Source organism: Empidonax traillii, unplaced genomic scaffold (genome assembly GCF_003031625.1).
Source record: "Empidonax traillii isolate 1590-97213 ecotype Southwest subspecies unplaced genomic scaffold, ASM303162v1 scaffold217:size1918799, whole genome shotgun sequence".
Classification (NCBI taxonomy): domain Eukaryota; kingdom Metazoa; phylum Chordata; class Aves; order Passeriformes; family Tyrannidae; genus Empidonax; species Empidonax traillii.
Window position 1 is genome coordinate 1,072,649 of NW_020955410.1, and position 22,294 is coordinate 1,094,942.

The window sequence follows — 22,294 nt, forward strand, 5'->3', positions numbered from 1 at the left end:
GGTTTTATGGCACTTGCAGTTTGGTCCTAAGATGACCTTGGGAGAGCAGCCTGTGTCCTTGCTGACCACGAGACTGGGTGATTGCCTTTCTCTGATGGTGGAGCTGTCAGCACAGCTCCTCCATCAGAAAGCGGTGCCAGGAGTGCACATGCCTTAGATACTGGGGTTGCCTTATGCTTGCCCTGTATTCTTTGCAGGCTGACTTTAGTTTGGCAATATGGTTTTAAAAAAGTGTTATGATGGCAGTCCTTAGTGCATGCATAGCTGTCAGTCTTGAGTTGTATGTAGGGGAAGTTGTGTTTATGTGCTCCTGTTCTTGAGAAAATCCTCAGTTTCATTTGAAGTTTGTTCTGTGGCTGTGATACCCCCTGGATTTTTTCTCTCAACAGCCATTTCATTTAGTCTCCCTCCATGATGCACTTTTATTCCACAAATGTTTTCAAAACTGTCATGTGTTTGACTCATATGAATTACCTTCCTTTCCAGGCCTTTTCTCTTCCATATTGAAATTGAGCCTGTCCATTTGCTTGTGGCATATTTTCATATTTATTTTGATTATGTGGTGTGATGTTGCTGATACTGTTATAAGCAGATACGGGAATTATTCTACATGATATTTGACCAAACTATCGTAATCCTTTTCGGTAGAATGTCAGACACTCTGCACTGAAGATTCTGCTCAGTTTTGGTCATGTGTGGTAGCAGTGCTTCTTTTCCATTATATACAAAGTAGACTACTTGCCATTTAGCTGTCCTTGCTTTAGCATGTCTCTGTTATAAAGGCCAAAAAGACCTAGAGTAAGTATGCCTTTCCACTCATCCTAACAGGGTTCTGACCACCTAATTCTGGGTGCAGCTGTTCCCCTGCACTCACCATTACTAGCCACACCTCTAAGTCAGGAGGACTTTGAGGTCCAAATTGCTGGAGACTGCTAAAATACTGTGGAGTAATAGTACTGTAAGCCTGCCATGTATTTTCTCATGCTTTTCTCTAGGTTGCTGTGACCACAGAGAGAGGATTTTGTATTAGATGGATCTGTGGTTTAACACAGTTCTTAGTCTTATAAGAGATTATAAATTATTAATGTAGGGTTGGAAAGTGAGTCCTTAGTGGAAAAAAGTTTCCTTTTCTTTTAGCATAAAAGCTAGATAAGAAGCTTTGTTGTTTTTCCAAACTTAAATGGGTATTTGAGACATGACAGTTCTACAGTGGATCTTGGCATGATGACTGTTGACATGGTTATTTATATTAAAGTTAGATTAGTATGTGCCCCTGAATACAAAGGAATGGTTGCTGCTTGGATTAAGCTGTTACCATTGGAGTCTTTCCTTTATCCCACAATCTCCCTCTGTGTTTCTCCCTTGAAAAGACTGATAGAACAGGCCATGGGTGAGATGAATTTTCTTGGCAAACTGGGAAACTTCAGCTTAAAAGTTGGATGCCCTTATTTTATAAAGCTGATCTTTCAATATAACATCCATTAAGAAAAAATTCAGCTTAAAGCTTACTGTTTTGGTGGTTGTCTAGGAATTTTAATCCACTTTTACTGGATAGTTGTGCTGCTGGTCAGAGTTAGTTTTATGATGAGTCAGGGAGAAGAAAAGGATAAGGAGAGAAACTGGACCTTTAATGAGCTATTGGACTTCAAAAATATATTGAAAGAGCAGTGGCTCCAGGCCATCATTTGCAAATTTTTTCTATTTGTTTTTTTTTTTTTTTTTTTTCACAAGGTTTACTAGATCTGTTCAATCTAAACAGCATATTTTGTGATGAAGGGCAAGTCACTTGCAGGCAAAATTTCCTATTTAGTATTTTAGACATTTGAATGTTTAACTCCAAATCTTGAAGAGGAATGGTAGCTTCTCTGCCTATTCCTTCCAGCCATTGGTTATGTTCAGTCATAGCCAACCTCTTGAGCATCTTGGTTGCATCATTTACAATAAATTTGTTTTTAACTGCAGGCGTCATGACTTCATTATACTTGTTCCATTTCATCTTCCATCTATCTCTTTCCAAGCAATGTGGACAATTCTGTAGCCGAATGGGATGTGTTGGATCACAGTTTGAACATTTTGTTATTTGTCCTTTCTAAATGGTCCATTTGTGTTTATTTTGTGGCCTCTATGGGTTACTATAATAAATGTGAGTAATAAAGGAGTAAGAAGGTGGCACTAGTCCTTTACTGTTTATGCATAGTTTGAAAGCACGACTTCTCCAACAGAACAGTTTTGATTGTTTCTTCTGGTCATGTTCTGTCATTCACTCCAATTAAATACACCTTAGGAAGCTTTTATGTTTGATTTTTGAATGCAATTATTGCTCTGTAGTTAAAATGGATGTATTACAATTAACTTTTGATATCTCTGGATGATTTATCTAAGCTGTGAGCAGTAAGACTCTCTGTCTTCTCTACCAGAGTCACAGCTTTACAGCAGTTTCTACTGGGAATGCCATCAAACCTAATCAGTAGACAGTCAGCTCCATAGATTTCCCATGCATGTGTGCAGGTTGAACAATAAGTGCCTGCTCATGTTGATCAAAAAACTACAATTTTTTTGTATATTGCTCTGTGATTACCTTGGAGTATGGTGTCACACACAGGTTACATGAACCACTGGCTTTGTGGTCCCTAAATAAAATCATGACACCCATTGTTCACCAAACAGTTTTTATTTAGAATAGACTGTAGTCCACAAAGGCGGACAATATGATTTGGTAATGAGATGTAGATTCTTTCAGTAGTCCAAATATGGATAAGTTCAATATTAAAATTGTTTCCTGTGTGAGGATTAAGTAGTCACGAGTTTTAGATGAATTCCGCATTATCTAATCCATTTTGCAGAGGACAAAAAGTTTGCATCAAAAAGTAAAGGAGCTGATTTTGTGTAAGCTACCATCCTTCTCATGAATTTTCCAGGTCCCTGTAGAGAAGCATAGACTAGAACTTGTGATATCCATTAAGGATTCAGAGAGGGAGGAAATTAAGACCGCATATTTCTGTAATGCTCAGATGCAGATCATATTGCTTCTGTCAGAGCTTGTCAGCAAGTCTAGAGTGCATAAATGCAAGCTGCTGTTAAGCAGAATGTGAAAATGGGGTTAGAGAAATAGTAGTAGATAATAACCATGAAAGAGCTTAGTATTAAATAATTAAATTTACATTGATCTAAAATATTGTATGTACAAAGAAATGTCACTAAAACATTTAAGGCTATCCACACAAAGTGTCTGTCTTTAAAACTTATTTAGTCTATCTCATCGTATTTCATCGCCTTTCTTCATGAAGTTCTGATATAATAAAGGTACCTACACATTAATTATGTCCATAGATTTTATCCTTCTTGTAGTCTCACTAATACAAATAGTAACTGATTCATCAAGTCATGTGATACCTGCCCATACTGTTAGCCCATGGTAAGATAAAGGTTGGTTGTTAAAAAAAAACTTGTGCTTCAATTTTTTTTGCAAAATACGTCATGGTGTTTTGTTTAAGAAATTGTTTCCTTTGTGCATACACAATTTAAAAATCGCTCAATTTAAAATTTATTTGGTCTTACATTCTGTTATTACTTGCATGTCGTTACGTGGGTGCTTTGTACGCAATGGTTTGGCAGTGGCCTTCTGAATTTATTTGTGGGACTCTTGGATTCAGAAAGGGGCATTTGATGATGTTACACAGATTCTGTGCTTGCTATGTCTGTGTTAGAAGTTGGTTTAACAATTTTATCTTTGAGATCAAGGATCAAGGAGATCAATTATTCGATTCTTCTTTCTTTAGAGGTACTAAAACATCTGCAATGGTAGTGAAAATGTGCTGTAGATGTAGAGAAAAAATCCTATCTTTTTCATCTTTATTATTAAAGAATTCTGTGACTTTTACATAGTCCTGGTACTGTGTGTGAGAACTGGGTGTTTCCCTTTATGGTTTAATTTGATCCAGCCGGAGCTGCTTGCAAGCCATCCAGGATAGTATCCATGAATAAAATAAAATAATAATAATAATTAAAAAAATTTAAATAAAAATAGCCGTTGTTTATTTTTCTGTGTGTGTGTGTGTTTAAGAACAATAAACTTTTTTTCTCCTCTTTGTAGATACACTATAAAGAAGAGTTTAAAAAATCTAAAGGCAAGTGCATATTTGTACCTGACACCCCGCAGCTAAAACATGTGAAAAGTCTCGGTGCTTTTATTTCTGAGGTAAGATCTAAAAGGCTGAAGAATTTTCTTGGCTTCTTATCCTTCTTAAAAAGTCTCTCAGTTGGATACAGTGACTTTTAGCAGGGGAAGAATGGCTTCTTTCAAATAACAATTCTGTTTATAGCTAAAGTGACTTAAAAGGCTGTAATTAATATGTACTGTGTATGTGAGTAATAATAATTTGGAATTATATGAAACTTTTATTTTGGGATTCAAAGATACTTTGTTAATGGTTCTGAGACAGTCCTAGCTATCCCATTTTATGGGTGGATAAACCGAGGAATAGGAAAAGAATTTTTTTGTTACTTGCTCTGCAGTGATGAGGTTTGCAAACTTTACCTGTGCAAAGTTTTGTAATATAAAACAGGAGACAAGGGAACTGTTTCCCTATTGTCATCCCTGTCTTTCTTCAGCAAGGGACCTGGGGCAGACATCAGGGCAATGCCATCTGTGGGTTGCCTGAGCACTTGCATGCCTCCCTGTGTCAGAAATTTTAGGTCTTCATGTGCACAGACGTGAACACACACACACACACACACACACTCACACACACACACACACACACTCACACACACACACACACACACACACAAAGTTGCAGTGGCAAAGAGTAACAGTTTCCAAAATGCCACAGCAGCGTTTACTGTCAGCTCTTCATGTCCCAGGTACCAGGTGCTGTAGAATTGCATCTCTGATTATTTTCACAAGTGAGGAGTCAGTAGGAGTTTTACGTGATAGAGAGGTGCTTTGTTTAGTTCTGGGTGATTTTTCTGTCACTGTGGCCCTTGGAAGATGTAAATTTTTGGTGCCTCGTTTTTTGTGTTACCTTTATTATTATGATAAAGGATGCTCCAATATCTCTGTCTGAAGTGACGTAATTTATATACATTCTATATCCTCTTTCTGATATACAATAGTTTTCTGTGTGGCTACATCCAATATACGTGCATCTGGTGAATATTTTTGTTTTATTTATCTTTCTTTTTTCTAAGAAAGAGTGGCATTACTCTTAAGGGGAGTAAATCTGATGTAATCCCACTTTATAAGAGGCAGACTATTGCAGTCTACAAAAGAACAGTATATAGCAAGTATTTATCTAATCCATCTAGTTCCATAGAAAAGCTGCTAATTATTAATCAAAGATTTAGAGATATAAAGGTATTTTAAAATTTTTAAACCCCTTATGTTTTATGTTAACAAACTGTTGAGCACTCTGTCTGCTTATTGCAGCATTACCTGAAGCTAATGATGTGATGGATGGTTTATCTTGTAAATTACTGACCTCTAGTGTCCCTTAACCTGTTTTTGCAAAACTTGGACACTGAAATTTTTAACAGCATGTCCACAACAGTGAAGAAGAGCCCTCTAGCTTGGGAAATTTGTTACAGCAAATTATTTATATAGATATATACATATGGGGAATTAGCCTGTAATGAACAGCTGTATTATGCACAGTAAATTAAAGACGTTAGACAGTATAATTTAAAATATTTTTGGTATTTATGATCACTTTCACCCCAGTACTTGACATTGTTTTTATGAATTTGAAAACCTTAGATATAAAGCAAAAGCCTCACAGATTTTGAACAATTATTCTGTTCTCTCTCATGAAATCCTTTTGTGAGGAATTGCTAGTACTGAACATTGGAGGAAAGACAGGATAAATAAAAAGTAATTAAAAAATGAGACTGTAATATGAAAAGATTTAGTAGAAATGATGGTGGACATGCTAATTTCAATGTTCCTGTCCTTTCCAGCTACATTTAATTGCTTATACTTATTAATTGGTGAATTAATTGCTGATACTTACTAATTGGTAAAATATTTGTTGTTGGCCTCTCATTGCTCCCGTTGTGTAAAATTTGTGAAAAGAGAAAGAAAAAAGGTAAGTTTTCATTTTGAAAACAATTTGAAAAAGTATAGAAAAATAACTGCCTTGTTACCTTATTTTATACTTCCCTCCGAATGATTGAATATAATTAGGAGATATTTTGCATTGTTTTGTGAATTAGACACATCCACCTAAAGTATTATTTAAATATGTTTTTGCTTGGAGATTAATGACAGCATTAAATTTTTCCAGTTCTAATGGTCCATGCCATTTTACTTACTAGAAAAAATAGGTATTATGTTTACTGTGTCTTAATTTTTGCATTATATGTCACCTTTCTCTGCCCTCTAGGTGAAGTACAAAGGAGCTGCTAAGAAAGACCTTTCTAACTCTCTTTATCAGCAGATGCCAGCCACAATTGACAGTGTATTTGCAAAAGAATTAATGCAGCTTCAGAGCAAGGTACAATTTTTACAATCGCAGAATGATTTTTAGATTAACTGTGAGTCAGAATATGTCCAATTTGAACAAAATATTTGAGCAGACACTTGATTGCTGGCTTGATTTATTTGGGTAAGTTTATCAACCACAGTTCATCACCATAACTTCTTAACTTCAAGAACGACTCACTTTTGAAATGTTGACAATCTTATGACTTTGTGTTTATTAAATATACATTTAGAAGCTGCTAATGCATTCATAAATACATTAGACATCCATAAATGCAATAAGGAATTACTGAATTCAGTGACATTGTACTGTGCACAGAGAATAGATGAATCGTATATAACAACTATTTCCAGTTGGGTGTTGTATTAGCTATATGAAATGTTTGATGCTGAAGGCAAAAGTTTAAAATCTTTAATGACTTCTATAGGCATTTACTGGTAGCAGTAAATGTATTTGTGATGGTCTGCATACTAATACAATAAATTTTATAGAATTAAAAATATGAAATGAAGTATATTGAAGATAGTGTAAAACATGTAAACAACCAGCAAAATTGTAAATTCCAGTTCAGTTGCCTTCAGGGGCTTAAAAGTATAGTACCCTAAATGTAAGGAGGTGACCCTTCACTTCCATTGATCTCAGTGGAATTACAAATGTTAAGTATGTGTAATATGAATGGAGTTAGAAATTGTCATTGTTACTCAGGAGAATTACAGCTGATAGATGGTCTTTACTTTCTGTCCACTAAACATTTCCACATTTTTCTTGTTTTTACTTTCTCCTCTCTTAAAGATATAGTTTAATGCAACCAGTGTGTGAAGTGAACATGCTCCTCAATCCATAATATTGACTGTATTTCAATATGCATTCCTCTAATGCAGTGATATTTTTTCAGACAAAGGAGAGTACCAAAAGAAAAGACTGAAATCTCAGGACACCTTGTAGAGAAATGTTTTGATATAAACCAGTGTTTTAATCAAGACTATATTAAGCAAATATAATAACATATATTTTAGTTTTCATAGTTTGAAGTGGAACATATATACACTCAAGTAAAAGCAGCATAGTAGCTGAAATGACATTAATGTGACGTTTCACTGAAAAGTGAGTGATTAGAGGAATTACAGTAGAAATAAATTGGGGATTAAACTTGTGTAACATTTTAAAACCGTTAGTTTGATTTATAAAACATTAGTTAACTATTTTGCTGCAGATTTACTCCTGGATTCATTCCAAATTATTACATTCTACATTAGTTTACACAAATGGTGTTAATTAATATTGGTGATGTGGCAGAAAGGATAAGTAACTGAGACTAAAAGTGAAACCATTGATTTGTCAAAAAAAACCCCCAACCTTTTAAGGAAAAGACTGACTTTTATTTGCTAGTTTTTGAAGGTTTTCCTCAATCATCCAACAGTCATAGAGAAACAAATATGCATATAGGATGAGATATTTAAGCAGAAATTTTCCCTGTAAAAGTCATACCATTCCCTTAGGAATAGTTGCATTATAAATCATAATCTACCATAAAACTCAAAGATATACTGACACATTTTTCTAACTTGTGGTTACTGTTGCAGTGGACCTGAATTTAATGCTACTTTGAGAGAGATCTCAGGGGATTTTCTAGTGAAAATGTTCTCCACAGTATTCAAATCTAATCCATATTGTGCCTATCACTGTGGTACCTAAGTAGCTAATACAAGGATTTCACATTCCAGCTGGGTCAGGATGTGGCAGAGAGGGTTTTTGCTGCATCTGTCTAGCTGGTGTTGTGATTTACAGGTCATCACTTCAGGAGGAGACTATGGATGTGCCATAGGAAGGAGAGAGAACAGCAGCACCAGCTGCCCATTATGCCAGCCCTCCTGCAAAAAGGCTGCTGCAAGCACAGAACTGCAGTCTGTTTCTCAGTTATAGTAAGCTGATTTTAAATAGGTGATGATTTCCCGAGAGGTGGAAAATACGAGTACATATCCTCCTTCCCATCCACGTTAGAACAGATTTCCACCTTTGACTCCTTTTTCATGCTTCTTGGATGAAATGCTGGGCTTGAATGCTTTCGTAGCCAGATCAAGCGGGAGTTTTCTCGTTCTGTGGTGCCATGTTCTTGGCAGGATTTGTAGCCTCATCTGCCAAACACTTGCACAGGGACTAGGGGAGCATGGTGTGGAAAGAAAGAGAGCCACTGACTCTCCCTGCTGCTGCTTGCTGGCACAGGCTGGCATACCTCTTCTGGGGGATCTCCTTACACAGGTGTACCCTCGGCAAATGGTCTCTCCCATGATTTGATGTTTGCTCCTGAAATGGTGCTGCTATACTGCTCTGCCCGGCAGCTCTGTCTTCAGCCTACCTAGATCTAACCCAATTTAGTAATTTGATACACTATTTCAAATCACGCTCATCATTTAGGAGCTTGGGGGCAACTAGGGGAAATTTCCTGTTTTTCATAAGAAGTCATTCCTCACCCACACTGTCCTCTGCAGAGCAAACAGACTGCCACAGCACCATTGACCACGTTTGCATGCTTTAACTCATATGGCAATTGTCACTAAGTTCAGCAGAGACAGGACCTCATTCTGGAGAACTGCAGCCATGCAAGGTCAGCACTGCCATATGGATCTTCCCACAATGGAGGATAGAATGCCCTGACAAATATGATTCTCTTCCAGTGGAGCTTTTCTCCCGTATTGACTGTATTGATACATGCTCAATTCACCTTCAAGACACTCAGGAAAGCCTTAAACAAGACCACACCTGTAGGCTTTTGCATGAAACCTACATTTTTTCTTTTGTGCTTTATGTAGAAGTGGCACAAAGATGTAAATAAATACCCATAGAGAAGGACGTCTATCTAAAACTGTGACCAAAAAATCACGCCACTCTTTATGGGAAAAAATGTTTCAGGAGAGTGAAAGAGAAGTTTAATAGCCCCACATACTTGGGTGGCTTTTCTCAATTTCACTTTTTCCTCTACGCAGGAAATTTGACTGTTGACTGCTAAGTAGCTTTCTTGAGGGTGAGCAACCAGATATGCCTCCCTCTCTCATTGTCCTCAGGGTAAGCTAGAGAGAGGAGAAGTCCCTGTTCTCAGTGAGTAACTTCACTCTCCTTGCCAATCTACAAAAGCTCTCACCAATTTCCCTGTTTTCTGCAATGAGAAAATGAAATTGATGGGAGCAGTCTAGGCAGGGAGCCTTCAATGTTGATCTTCCTGAGAGGAAGTGGACATTTTTTTGAAAAATTGCAGTTTTCCTGTGGAAAATATTTCTGAAGGAAAACTTCTAATCATTGCTAGATCTGTGCCAAGTCTTTTTCTTGTCTGAAGATCAGACAAGATTCAGTATACTGAATACTTCCTTACGTAGAACAATTTTTTTAATAAGGTGTCACAAACAATGATAAAGGTATTTAAAATTGCTTAAAGGGAAACAATGTTGAAAAAAAAGTAAGTGTTTCATCACTTTATTTCTGCCATAAGAAGTGATTGCATTGTTTTTCCTCTTATCTGAAAGGAATAATCTAAAGCAAACTGAAGGCAGTTTAATTTTCTCCTTTGCACAGGACAATATCTCAAACAGTAACTCTGTGTCAGTGCTTAACGGCATTTTCTGTTTGGTTTTAAAGATGATGAGTCAAGTGAATCTTAATATTTTCAACTTCCAGAGAAAGTTTCAGAGAGTTTCTTTTACTACAATAAAAGTGTAGTGATTTACTGCATCGCTTACAATCGCATTACACATTATCAGACTGTTTTATGTAATTCTTTAATTTTTTTTATGTTATGAAATGTCATGTTTGAGATTTCCTCTGTTTTATGGTGGCAGGTATTAGTCTCCTGGACTTCTATACTTTTGTTTTACATGAATACACTGGATAATCTAATTCTCTGTGTAGAAATTAAAATGACATTTTCTGTGTTCTTGAACATTTCCTCCTACAAAATCCTACTTTGTGGATTTTAAGTTCAGAGCTCAGTTTACTGACTATAAAGGGAAATGTATAAAAAAAAAAGTAATAGTGTTTAAAGTATGACAAAACAGAGGGTCAGAGCTAGGTTAAAAGAGCACAAAGCCTTCCTTAATGCAGCTTCCTATTGACACACTGGTGTACAAGAGAGATAAGAAAAATAAAAAATGAGTACTTACAAATTAGTTCAATCTGAAGTCATACCTACTTAAATAATTGCCTTGTATTTCTCAAGTTAATAAATGGTGCCACTAAAGGGTAGAGGTTATGTCAGTGACCTGTAATGCTTGATCTCTCTGTAGAGTAGTTTCTTATGCAGATTTCATTAAGGAAATTCAGTTTAGCTAAAACTTGAAAATTAACATGAGGTTAAAAATAAATTTACACATGCTAACCTCTAAAATAATGGTTCTAAGAGTGTTGATGAAATAATAATAATTATTCTTTCATGCTTCCTTGGAACTGATTTACAAATCTAGGAATAGTTTTAAACTAAAATGTCCAAAACTAAACTAGAGAGCCTTTGAACTCCTCCTCGCCTCTGACTTCTTCTAGATTACTTCAGTGAATTAATCAGAATAATGTGAAAAGATAGGAAGAGCATAGATTTCAAATAGGAAGTGAAATATTATTGCATTAATAAAGCAATGGTCATCTTTTTCCAAGATAGTGAATACTTAACTGTAATTTCTGTTAATTTTCTCATGATGGGAATTGGTGTGCTGTTGTGGTTTGATGTCTTGGTTATGTAGTCCACTTGCCAAGAGAAAAATAGAGATGTTGAACCAGTGAAGTGGTAATGTAGTAAAATATTTGTAAATTAGTAGATTTTGGATGAAACTGTATGGGGCTGCTTTTCAGAATGGTGTTAAGTGGGGAACATCGTACATGTGACAGTGTAAGCAAGGAGAAGCTACAAAAGAGTTTGTGTGGCATGTGTTTGTATGGTAATTACACTTTTGCAGGGATTCATTTGTTAGTGATGCTTCAGTCTTACTGAAGATTATGTGCTTTTCCATTTGCCAGATGTAACCAGTGTAGGCAAGTTATGGACTCTTTTTGTTTCAATTTAAGTTGTGTTTGTTTCTCCAGAGGCCTGATCGTGTTACACTATATGAGGAGGTGGCACATTTTAAGTTTCCCGATTTGATAATTTCATTCACATAGTAGCGGTGCAAAAATTCCCCCTCCCCCTCCTTTTTGTCTTAATCTCTCAGCCTATATATCATTTTGTAATCCGAGATAGTCAGGGCAGATACTAACATATTGCCTTGGGTACCCTACTCTGTGACTCAGATGAAATTGTGCTGCTTTAAACAGAAACAGATACAACATTTTCTCACAGTTCTATTATCCTGTCCTAAAAGAGTCTGAATCACTCTAGTTGAGAGTTCTCTCAAAACTTTCACGGTATTCTTTCATTGGTATCAAGGGTTTTAGTTTCAGTACTTCTCCTTCTGATCATCTATCGATCTTATTTACTATTTGCTGTTTCCTTGGGGATTATTTTAGTGCTTGTTCATGAGAGCTGTTAGAAAACGAATTTTCTTGATGCTTCTTGCTTTTTAGGCATCAAAACCTAGTGAATTTTCTTAATATAAACCTAAAAGCTTCTGACAAGAATAAGTGCAAGATCAGCTTCTCAGGCAGTTCTGATATATGAATGTGTGTATATATAAGTATAACACAGTACAATGAAAGCTGGATGAATGCCCAACATTGAGCTCCATTTCTATTATAAAAATAAATGTGTTTCTAAACTCACAATTCAATTACATTTTCCTTTACCATGATGTTAATTGAATGTAAATATTATTTTTTTTGTGAAACTGGGGGCTAGTCAAAATGCATATTGTGCTAGTAGTTTCCTAGCAGCAGGAGAAAGAGAAGTTTGAGCTATGAGTATTTAATGTAGAACTGTTTGTTTATGGCAAATGCATAAACTTTTTTCCCCTCTGAAAATGGTGTGTTTCGAGCAAATAAAAAGCTTCTACTTATCCTTTTCCCCGATCTGTCTTCTCACCTTGTTAAGCTTAATTTTCTGTTTCTGTATATTTCTTTTTCTTCCCCCTGTCTACTCATGACTCTGTTGCAATAACAGATGCTGACTCTACCTTATTTGTCTCTGTTTTGGGTAGAAGCTGCTCTCATTTCAAGGTTCTGGTTCCATTAAGGAGTTTAATTATTTATTATGTATCTTCCTCCATACAGGCACACCATGACACTGGGTTTAACCCAGCTCATGTTATTATACCTGCTCTGCTCTGGTCGCAAAAGTATAATGTTGCTCCTTTCAGGTTCTCTATAAACAAAAACATGATGCTGAGAAAGGAACTTCAGATTACGCACGAATGAAGGAGCCTCCAGATGTTAAGCATGCCATGGAAGTCAGTAAACACCAGAGCGATGTAAGTACTTCCCCATCTGAAATGAGTGTGCTTGTTTTGGGTAGATACATCTGCTACAGCTAGCTGAAATGAATTAGCATGGAATATTTTCATATTTTATTAGTTGGGTTTTTTTATATGTTAGTTGCTCTAAAGTTATTTGGGACATGATGTGTATATAAATTGCATGAGTTAAAAGTATGTGACTTTTACCCCGAATTGAAGTGAAAAGTGGTTGTTACTCTTTATCAGTTATTTTATCAGCTCATTTTTTACATGAATGGCAGTGTTATTTCAGTGTCTTATGCTGTCAATACTTGGATATTAGTTCTTCAGCAGTGCTGTACAGAGGAGAGCAGTGGGCTGTTTCTGCTCTGCTCCTGCACACTTTTATGTACATGAATAACTTTGTTCCTATCTCATAAATACATGTCAAGTAAGTTTCAAAGAATTTAATAGAATAATTTATGGTTTATTTTACAGAATCCGAGGCATAGAGTTCAGTTTGATACCTGAAACTAGTTTATACCATTTGAGCAGAGTATTTGGTTTTTTTTGTTTTATTTAGATCATTTACAAATAATTAGGAGTGTTTAGCAATATTTTGAAAGTTAGTTGATTTTTTTGTTTTTCAGCTGCTTGTTATCTTCTTTAAGTTTTGTAGGTTTTCACAGTATAAAAGCCTAATAATAGTATTTACATTTTATGATAGAATCAAGTCAGGTTTGATTTCATGGTTAAGATAGCTCATAGTAGCTCAAGGCACCACTGCTTGGGGCAGAAATGCTACTCAGATTCGTGTCTTAAATGATACAAACACAGCTTTGAAGAAAAACTTATGTTAGTTTTAGGTTTTGTAAAAGCTTACTTATAGGAAAAGTAAATTTTAGGAGAACATTGGTTAAAATAGTGAGGTCATTTTAAAGGGTACACAAAGCTAATGTGTAATTACCTTTAAAGTTATGACAAACACTCTTAGGTTATGCAGGCTGAAAACTAAAAGTCAGTGTTAGATGTCTGCATGTGCAGAATCTTGACAGCTGGCTGCTGATTAAAAGGCTGCTGGAAAACTTCAGGGAAGCATTATGTTTGAAGAATAACTTTTTCTTCTGCTGGAAAATACCTACATTGGAACTCCCAGCAGTAATTTGCAACCTGCCTTGATTACAGAATTCCCTCTTCCTGTCAAACTCTGTCTGTTTCTGCCATTGGAAGCATCAGGATGCCACACTGACAGAACGTAGGAGTTGGAAACATGAATGTCTCTCCCCATAAACCAGAGGGGTTTTTTACCTAGCAGTAGGAATGATGGTGGACTACAAGGGAAGTAAATAATGTTGGAAAGAGAGATGCAAATCCCTCTCAAAGAAAGTGGTGGGACCAGGGGGAATATGAGATGAGTTTCTGTGTCGAATTCATCATGGTCTGAGGATTAGCATGCTAGTTCAAAACCCATTCCACTTCTACAGCTGTACATCACCTGCTAACAGAATTAAGGAGAGCAGGGTACAGATGTGAGGATAAATGAAATTCAGTTGTTTCATCTTCTTTCCCTCTTAAAACAAGCAAGAAAAAAAAAAAAGAAAAAAAAAGAAAGGAAATGAAGGAAAACGTAGGAGGCAAGAATGTTTTGGTAAATGAGAACTTTTAAGAGCATGTTAAAAATAATGAAAAAAATATGAAGGAAATTATTTTCAGCCTGTGCAAACTTCAAAACAATCAAACAAACCATCCATATCCAACATAAAACTCTAACCAGTTAGTTTAATTCGTTTAAGAACAAATTCCTTCTGGTTGCTTGTGAAAAGCTGCAGTGCAATGGGTGTATGTCTTTATCACACATAAAGAAGAAAGTTACGTAAGTCCAGTTACTGTTCAGCAAAGTTACACAGCTCCTGTGAGCTTCATGGTGAATAGCTGTGGATTCCTTGGTTTGTAAGTACAGGTTTAATTAAGCACTGTGTGAGTTTTCATCTTTGAGTCAGAGCATGGGATAAAGTGCTCCAAATGTGGAGCATTTGTCTTTCTGAACTGTTTGAGGCTCTGTGTGTAATCACAGCTTTGAAAGTGAAGTGAAAAAGAAGGGAAATTATAGAGGGGCAAGAAGGACAAAGCTCTTTTATCCACCACTCAGTACAGTTTACCTATGGGAGCAGAATGCATGTTTACCTACAATGCTCTTCCAACTCAATTCAACCTTTACATGGAGGGTTTGTATCTAATAGGCTTAGGATGTGGTTAAGACTATTTACTCAGCCTTAGAATAAGGCTGACATTTATACTCAACTCTGAGAGATGCATAATTTCCTTTAAAAATTAAAACTATATTCATCTTACAGAACAACTTTGCTGACATTTTGAAACTGTCTCGTGCTATAGGTTTTCACACAACTTTGAATATCATTAATATACTTATATATAAGTGTGGGTAGAAGCTGTGTCCCAGAGAAATACTGTAAAATCTCCTGAACAATGTGATCATGTATAAGAAAATAAATTTTCTCTTTTTCATATAGACTGAAGAAAATTGCCCTCAAACAAAAGTGATAGGAAATATGATAGGAAATGATAGGAAATATATTTGATGACAGGAAATGATAGGAAATATACTTGAATTTTAACAATAGGAAATATACTTGAAGAAGAATTAAAATACTACAGAATGCTTGGACAAAAGCATGTTTATCCAAAACAGAGTACTTTTCTCTATAAATTATGTTTGTGTTTTGTGAAGTGAATGTTAATGATGTGACTTTGGCACACGAAGTCATTTGCAGAACAATGAAGTAGGGACCATCAGCCTACTTTATGTCTGTGCTTGCCTAATATCATTTACCTCATCTGGAAGTTTCCAAACGTGGGACCAAAGCTAGGGGGTGGCCCTTAAAAAAAAAAAAATCAGGCCACAAAATACTGTTTTGCCTTGTGTGTAGCTGAGGATCATGTGGATGGAAGAATGTACTTGGACAGTGAAATGACATGACAACTAAGTTTCTAAAGCAAAGAAATCACTTGCCACATTGTGCCTACATTGAAGCTGCATGTAGCATTTGAGGAAGGTACTCAGAAGCCCTGGGTCACGGTTTTGTGTGTTCCATGCCCTAGTCCATCACTAGGCATTATGAATAAAAAAACAATGTTAAATATGTGTACAGCAATTTCAGTGTTCTACTTGGTTAAAATTAGTGATTCTCCTCAAAGCATTACACGGTATGAAATAAGGAAAGGGTTCTGATTCTACAAAGAAGAAAACTGCAGTAGATTCATATGTGGACATCTAAAGGGCAATTTGCAGATCTGAGGTTGGAGCCCTGGCATCTTTTCTCTTATGACTTTGAAAATGTTAGTTGACAGTTGGGCAAACTTTTGATGTATATGTGTACACGTTCCACTGCACACAATGTTAGTAACAATAATTTAGAAGTTTCGCTCACCATCTAAATTTGAGTAATTAGGAAGTCTATATTGTCCTAGGAGTAAGGTTTTTTACATGTTCAGGATATTGTGCAGTCACAATCTACGTACACAAAGAAAGTGCGCTCTTCCTGATTAAACTAAATCGGCAGATCTTAAACCTAATGCACTTAAACACAATCAGTAACATACCCAAATGTTGATGTTTGTTTTGATGCAGACCATGTTAAAGTCAAGCTTCTCCTGGTTCTCTGTTCAGCATCTGCATTAGAAAAATCACCTTTCACTGACTAACTTTCTGCTGACAGTGGTTGTCAACAGCAGGTCCCCCTGGACCACTTCCAACTGGTGCTGAAAATGATGTTTACTCCTGATGTAATTGGGACCAATCAATTTTCAAGCCCATTACTGGAAAGGATGACTGCATCAATCTGTAATGGGCCAGAAATGTGTTTGTCTCTTCTACTCAAGCCGGAAAACAGTTTTCAGCATCCTTTGAGTGGGAATCAGAAAAGCTGTTGCCAATGATGATTGTCACCAGCTAGTCATTTTCTTAGTGTTGATGGACCCCAAAGTGCAGATGAGAGAACGGGGGGCAGAGACACAGCTGACAGGCTATTAGTGGACTTACAGCTCTTAGAAAATGCTAGGCAGGGACAAACAGTAAGAGACAAATTCTCATGCAGATAGGTGTACCCAGCTTCTTGTTGACTTCTGTGCATACATCTTAAGAGGACAAGATGTGTTCTTAGCTGCTTGTGCATATTTTAATAATTTATTACCTATAGCTTGGAATAGTTTTGATATTGGAAAAGGTGAGAAGATAAAAGACTGAAGGAAAGTTCTGAATCTCTTAAACCCAGGTTTGCTTGGCTCACCATGTAGAAGTTTCTGTTGACTGACAAACTGAGGTGTTTTACAGCATTTTAAGAAATTTGTTTACTTTATGGCATTGTAGTACATTCCACTGGCACCATCAGGAAAGATGAAGCATCTTCAAGACCCCCAGCTGGAGTAAACAGATCATCATGTTTATCCTCAATGGACCTTGTGCCTTTTTATAAGAGCTGCATGGTTGACCCTATTAAAATCAGTCCATTAATTATGAGCAGGCCCTGAATATTTTCCATGCTTTGCAAAAGCTAGTTGCAATTTGGAGTATGTAATCACATTTGGGATTAAAGATAAGAAATGTCTTTTGTTCAGATTATAAATTGTTAAAAATATTCAACTGTGTAACAACTTTTTATTGTAATTTCAAATCAGTATAGAAACCCACTTTAAATTTAGTTGGTACTTGTAATTTACTGTTTTCAGCTTCGAAACTTGAGATAGTACAATATTTTTTTTCTCTTTTAGTCCCTGCTTCTTTCTCACTTGCATTTCCAATTGGTCTGCTGTAACTCTCCATTTAGATCTTCCAATTCTGCTCTAAAGTTGTTGGTATCTCAGTTACTTTTTACTATGCAAAGGCCAGTTGGAGCAGATTTTTTGTAAACCTATGATCCTCATGAAAAGGAGCAATTCTTGAGCCTTTGGCAATGTTATTTGGTAGGGCCTGAGCAATGCCTTGAAGTGAATATTGAGTAAGGGCATTGTGTAATGCCTGGAATGGCATGAGAGTATCAGGGTATGAGCCTCTTAGTAAGGAGCCCAGCCAACTCAGGAGAAAAGCTGACCCCTTTCCTGAGTGCTTCTGCTGTTTCCTTTCTTTTGTTGCTTCTCCCCTCTTGCAGTCTTCTTCACTTTCCATCTTCTTGATGCCCATGGGTACACACACCAAACTAGTTGCTTTGCCCTGTCTACATCTGTTCCCCTGCACTCTCAGAATAGCTCTGGTTTTACTGTTCTAACATAGCACTATTAAAAAAAAAAAAAAATCACTAGATGGAACAGAATAGCAGCTGTGTAATAGAGGCCAGCACAGTGTCCCAATGGGAAAGGGTCAGCATCCAGGGATTGAGGTTATTCAGGAAATGGGAAACATATTTTTTCTTTCTTTGGCCTACCTCTGACAAACTACTGTTCTGCTGCATAACATTTTTATTCTCACTGGAGTATGACAAGCTGCAGAATGGAGCAAATATATATTGCAGACGTTTGTAAAATGCTAGATGACTTTCTCTCCGACATAAGTAATAGGTATACTGGTTTAGGTGCAGGAAGAATAATAATTCACTCAGGGAAGGGTATAGCAATTGGCCTTGCATCTAATATAATTGGAAATGGTGAAATATAAAGGACTGTCACTGTCTTATTTCTCCCCCCCTTTTTTCCTGAAATTAACCACAATCCATTATTTCGTGTACTATATGATCATGTCATTTGGGAGCAATAAGTGACCACATTTCCTCAACTTCATCACCACTGTTCTTGATTCTCTGATGTTAAATTCACTATATTCCTAATTTCTATTTTGAGCACATATGCTGGCCTTTAATTTGCAATTTACATGGATGATAGGGTGCTATTCAGAAACCTGTTTCTGCTGCCTTTGTGGTTTTCACCTCACTTCATGTGGTCATTAGGATGAATAGCATATAATTAACTAAATTCACGTAAAGTCCTGAATTGAAAATGCTTCTCTGGACATCTAGCTTCTTAAAAATATCTAAACATAACCAAAATAAATCTTCCAGTGGTTTAAACCAGCTCTGAAAATCAATTTCTGTTTTCTAGGTATGTGATACTTTGGGCTGTATTCATCCAACCTATTTGTTTGTTTACTTTATCAGTGATTACACTTGTGTGTCACTCATGGCAGATTAAAAATTATAAGATCTATTTACGGGCAAGCAGCCAACAGTGAAGCCTGTTTAGCTTGTCTACTTAGCTGAAGCCATATGGACACGAAATTACTTTCCTGTTGCATGTAAAATATTTGCCAAAAAGAGAGGTTTTTTCTTTTCTTTTTGCAATAACATTTCTACAAATTATATTTGTTGCTGACTGCTGCAGCTTATGACTTTGTTGCATTGAACCCAGAGTGAAACTTTACATTGAAAAGAGGACCAGAGGTTATGATGAGAAGATTCAAGCTGAGAGCTTTCTTGCTGGTGAAATGCTATCTTAACTTTGTGAGCAACAGAGGAAAACCTTAAAGATTTTCCACTAAAACAGGAATTATTCTGATACTTTCTATTTCCTGGAAACTTTATTTTATGTTCTCTAACTTTTGCCTGAAGCTTCTTTTGAAGTGATAACACTTTTGAATACTGGGGATGATATTCCTAATAATTCAGAATAATTAAATTAAGATAGCCTTTGGAAATTGGCTTAGATTGGCACATGTGCTACAGCAAGGAAAAAGTTCACAAACTCTGAAGAAAGATAACTTGTAGAGCTCTGTAATGTCCCTGAGGTCTATGTTGTTCCTGTGATTGCTTTGCTAAATGAGAATGTGTGGATTCTCCTACCTGTAGTATAGCCTACTGGCCAAAGTTTTCTGAGCCCATTCATTATAATAGTTGCTTTTGCACAAACAGAAAGATTCGATCTTGTACTCAACATACTGGAACACTCAGCCTTCTTGTTCCCATTATTGTGTAAAGGAGCAGATAAGTGGCATTGTGGGGATGCTTGGGTAGAGTTGTATCACTGAATTACATACCAGCTAAGTGGCTGTCTAGTATAGAGAAAGACATTCACTGTGGAAGAGTTACAGTTTCTGTTCAGTGGAGCTGCCATCTGCTAGGCTGCAGTGCTCAGTAACAGAGGGGGTTAGTTTATATTAAAAAAGAATACAACATAGGAAAAACAAACTGTAGTCTTAAAAGTCCTCTGAAATTTAGTGATAAAAACTAATATTTTGGTCTTTTCTACTGTGCTTCTAGGCAAAACCATTTTTCATTTTCATATTGTATTTTATGCTTCTGAATTTCTTCCTTGCCCTGGTAACCTGTATGTGGGTCTTACTGTATGATCCCTGTCAAGCAGAATGATGTTGGAATAAATTAGGCAGAGTTCTATTGAATTTGATGGCTGAGTTGACAGGTCATTCAAAGCTTATTTATAAACTTCAAATATTTTTGTTTATTTTAAACAAAACTGTTTTTTGTTTGACAGGTATCCTATAAGAAGGATGTGCAAGATACTCATAGGTACACTGAAGTGCTGAACAGGCCAGACATAAAGATGGCAACTGAGATAACAAAGATAATAAGTGATGTATGTTCTCCTTTTACTCTATTTGTATGTTTTAGACATGTAATTTTTTAAATCCAATTTCAATCAGATTTTTTTAGAATGTTGCTGAAACTCTCCAATGTCATGAGCAGAAAACCCACAACCCCAAATCTGATAGGGAGATTTGATTAAAAAAAAACAAACTCCAACAAAAAAACCCCAGTGTTGCCTGATATTTTAGAAAATGATGGATTTATCCTTTTTTGATGTTGACAGTATGATCTTAGCACTTATTGCTGATTGATCTAAAGAAAATGTTAAAAATACTAAAGCTGGGGTTTTTCAGCTTTATTTATGATAACCATTCTCAAAATAAATCATATGCTTGTATGGTATACTTCACTTCAGAAGACATAGCAACCCTTTTTTTGCCTTGGTGCAAGAGAAACTTACATCCCAGGACTTTGCTTCCTCTTCCCTTCTCTGCTGGCAGGACAGGAAAATGTAATTCCCTACTGTCCTGAGAACTGAGTCTTGCATGGGGTTTTAACTCCGCTCTTAAATTCTTTACTCTCTCACTGTGACCTTGGCTAATGGACAGGTGAAGGAGCAGTTTGAGAAGCAGCAGTGTGTGATGCAGTTTAATATTTTATTGTGACAAGTTATACAATAGGCATATTAAAAGCCCTGAGTCAAGATTGTAAGTAACTGATAATAATTAAATGTGAGACTGACTAGGCACATATGGAAAGACAGTTTTAAGAGATCTGAGATTCACCTTTTAATATTCAGGGCTTTTTGAAAAACAAGAGCTTTTATGACATATTATGCTCAACATGCAAATTCACTAATTGCTGTTCAAGCTCTCTTGGAGTTAGAGTGGCTTTGGGACTTTTATTTCTCCCAGTCTGTTGTTGTGATGTGTCCTTGCTGATTCACAGTGCCTGAGTAATACAAGAAGCCTATTTTAGGCAATGGGTAATTTAGTTTGTGGTATTGCAAAGCACCTATTGTTGATTCATCTGTGCTCTTTTCTGATGCATTGTGGGAAAAAATTGCAGCAATTTGCATGGAAGGCAGTTTAGCTGGAGGGATCACATAACACCAACCTTGTGGGACTAATTCTGCTCTGCTACACCAGTGCAATCTCACTGACATCCAGCAAGATCACAATGGTAAAACTGAGAGTGGAAGTTGACCTTACATTTCAAAAAAAGCTGCCACTCAGCCTAGTTTTATTTCAAGACTACTTTCAGCTGCTAAAAAAAAAAATCTTGTGTTAAGTGTAGATCCTGTCATAAGAAGTGCTGAGCCATTGTAATTCATTCTGCTTTGATCAGGAAGACAATATTTCTCAGGCTGAAGCTGTGCACTTGGTTAAAGTTGAATTTTGTGAATTTTGTGCATTGTGTTTTACAGTAGGTAAATTTTAGGTTGTTAAGGAGCTGAACCCTGAGAAGGGTTTATTCAGAACTAATCAGAGCAGCAGGGTCTATGTAGATCATTAAGTGAGACTTTTTCAACTAGCTTTATGCTCACATTTCTCTTGATAAAACGAAACCAAACATTTAATTAGTGATTAATATTCCTTTTTCTTTTTTTTTTTATTTTTTAATTAATTAATTAATTAATTTATTTATTTATTTATTTTAAGGCTGAGTACAAGAAAGGGAGGGGAGAGATGAATAAGGAGCCTGCTGTACTTGGAAGACCAGATTTTGAGCATGCCAAAGGAGTTTCAAAACTTTTAAGCCAAGTAAGATTCTCCAGCATTTTACAATGACTTCATTCAGATATCTCATTCCTAGTAATGCAAAGAAATATTTAGATTTTTAGATGATTATCTCTAATTGCTTGAAGATTATGTTCTCAAACCTTTCATATAGTATTGCAAGGACTGGTAAATTTAGGATTCTT

At 36.2% G+C, this 22,294-nt stretch overlaps 1 protein-coding gene across 5 annotated transcripts in view; it reads left to right on the forward strand.

The window, feature by feature from the left end:
* Positions 1-22,294, forward strand: part of NEBL (nebulette) — a 251,612-nt gene that overhangs the window by 167,694 nt on the left and 61,624 nt on the right. For 3 of the 5 annotated variants that reach the window (XM_027887603.1, XM_027887605.1, XM_027887604.1), the window contains 5 exons: positions 4,094-4,198; positions 6,381-6,491; positions 12,749-12,859; positions 20,318-20,419; positions 22,032-22,133. The exons of the other annotated variants lie outside the window; for them this stretch is intronic. In XM_027887603.1, the coding sequence (XP_027743404.1) occupies positions 4,094-4,198; positions 6,381-6,491; positions 12,749-12,859; positions 20,318-20,419; positions 22,032-22,133 (531 nt within the window). The remainder of the gene's footprint in view (positions 1-4,093; positions 4,199-6,380; positions 6,492-12,748; positions 12,860-20,317; positions 20,420-22,031; positions 22,134-22,294) is intronic. 5 annotated transcript variants of the gene reach the window in all.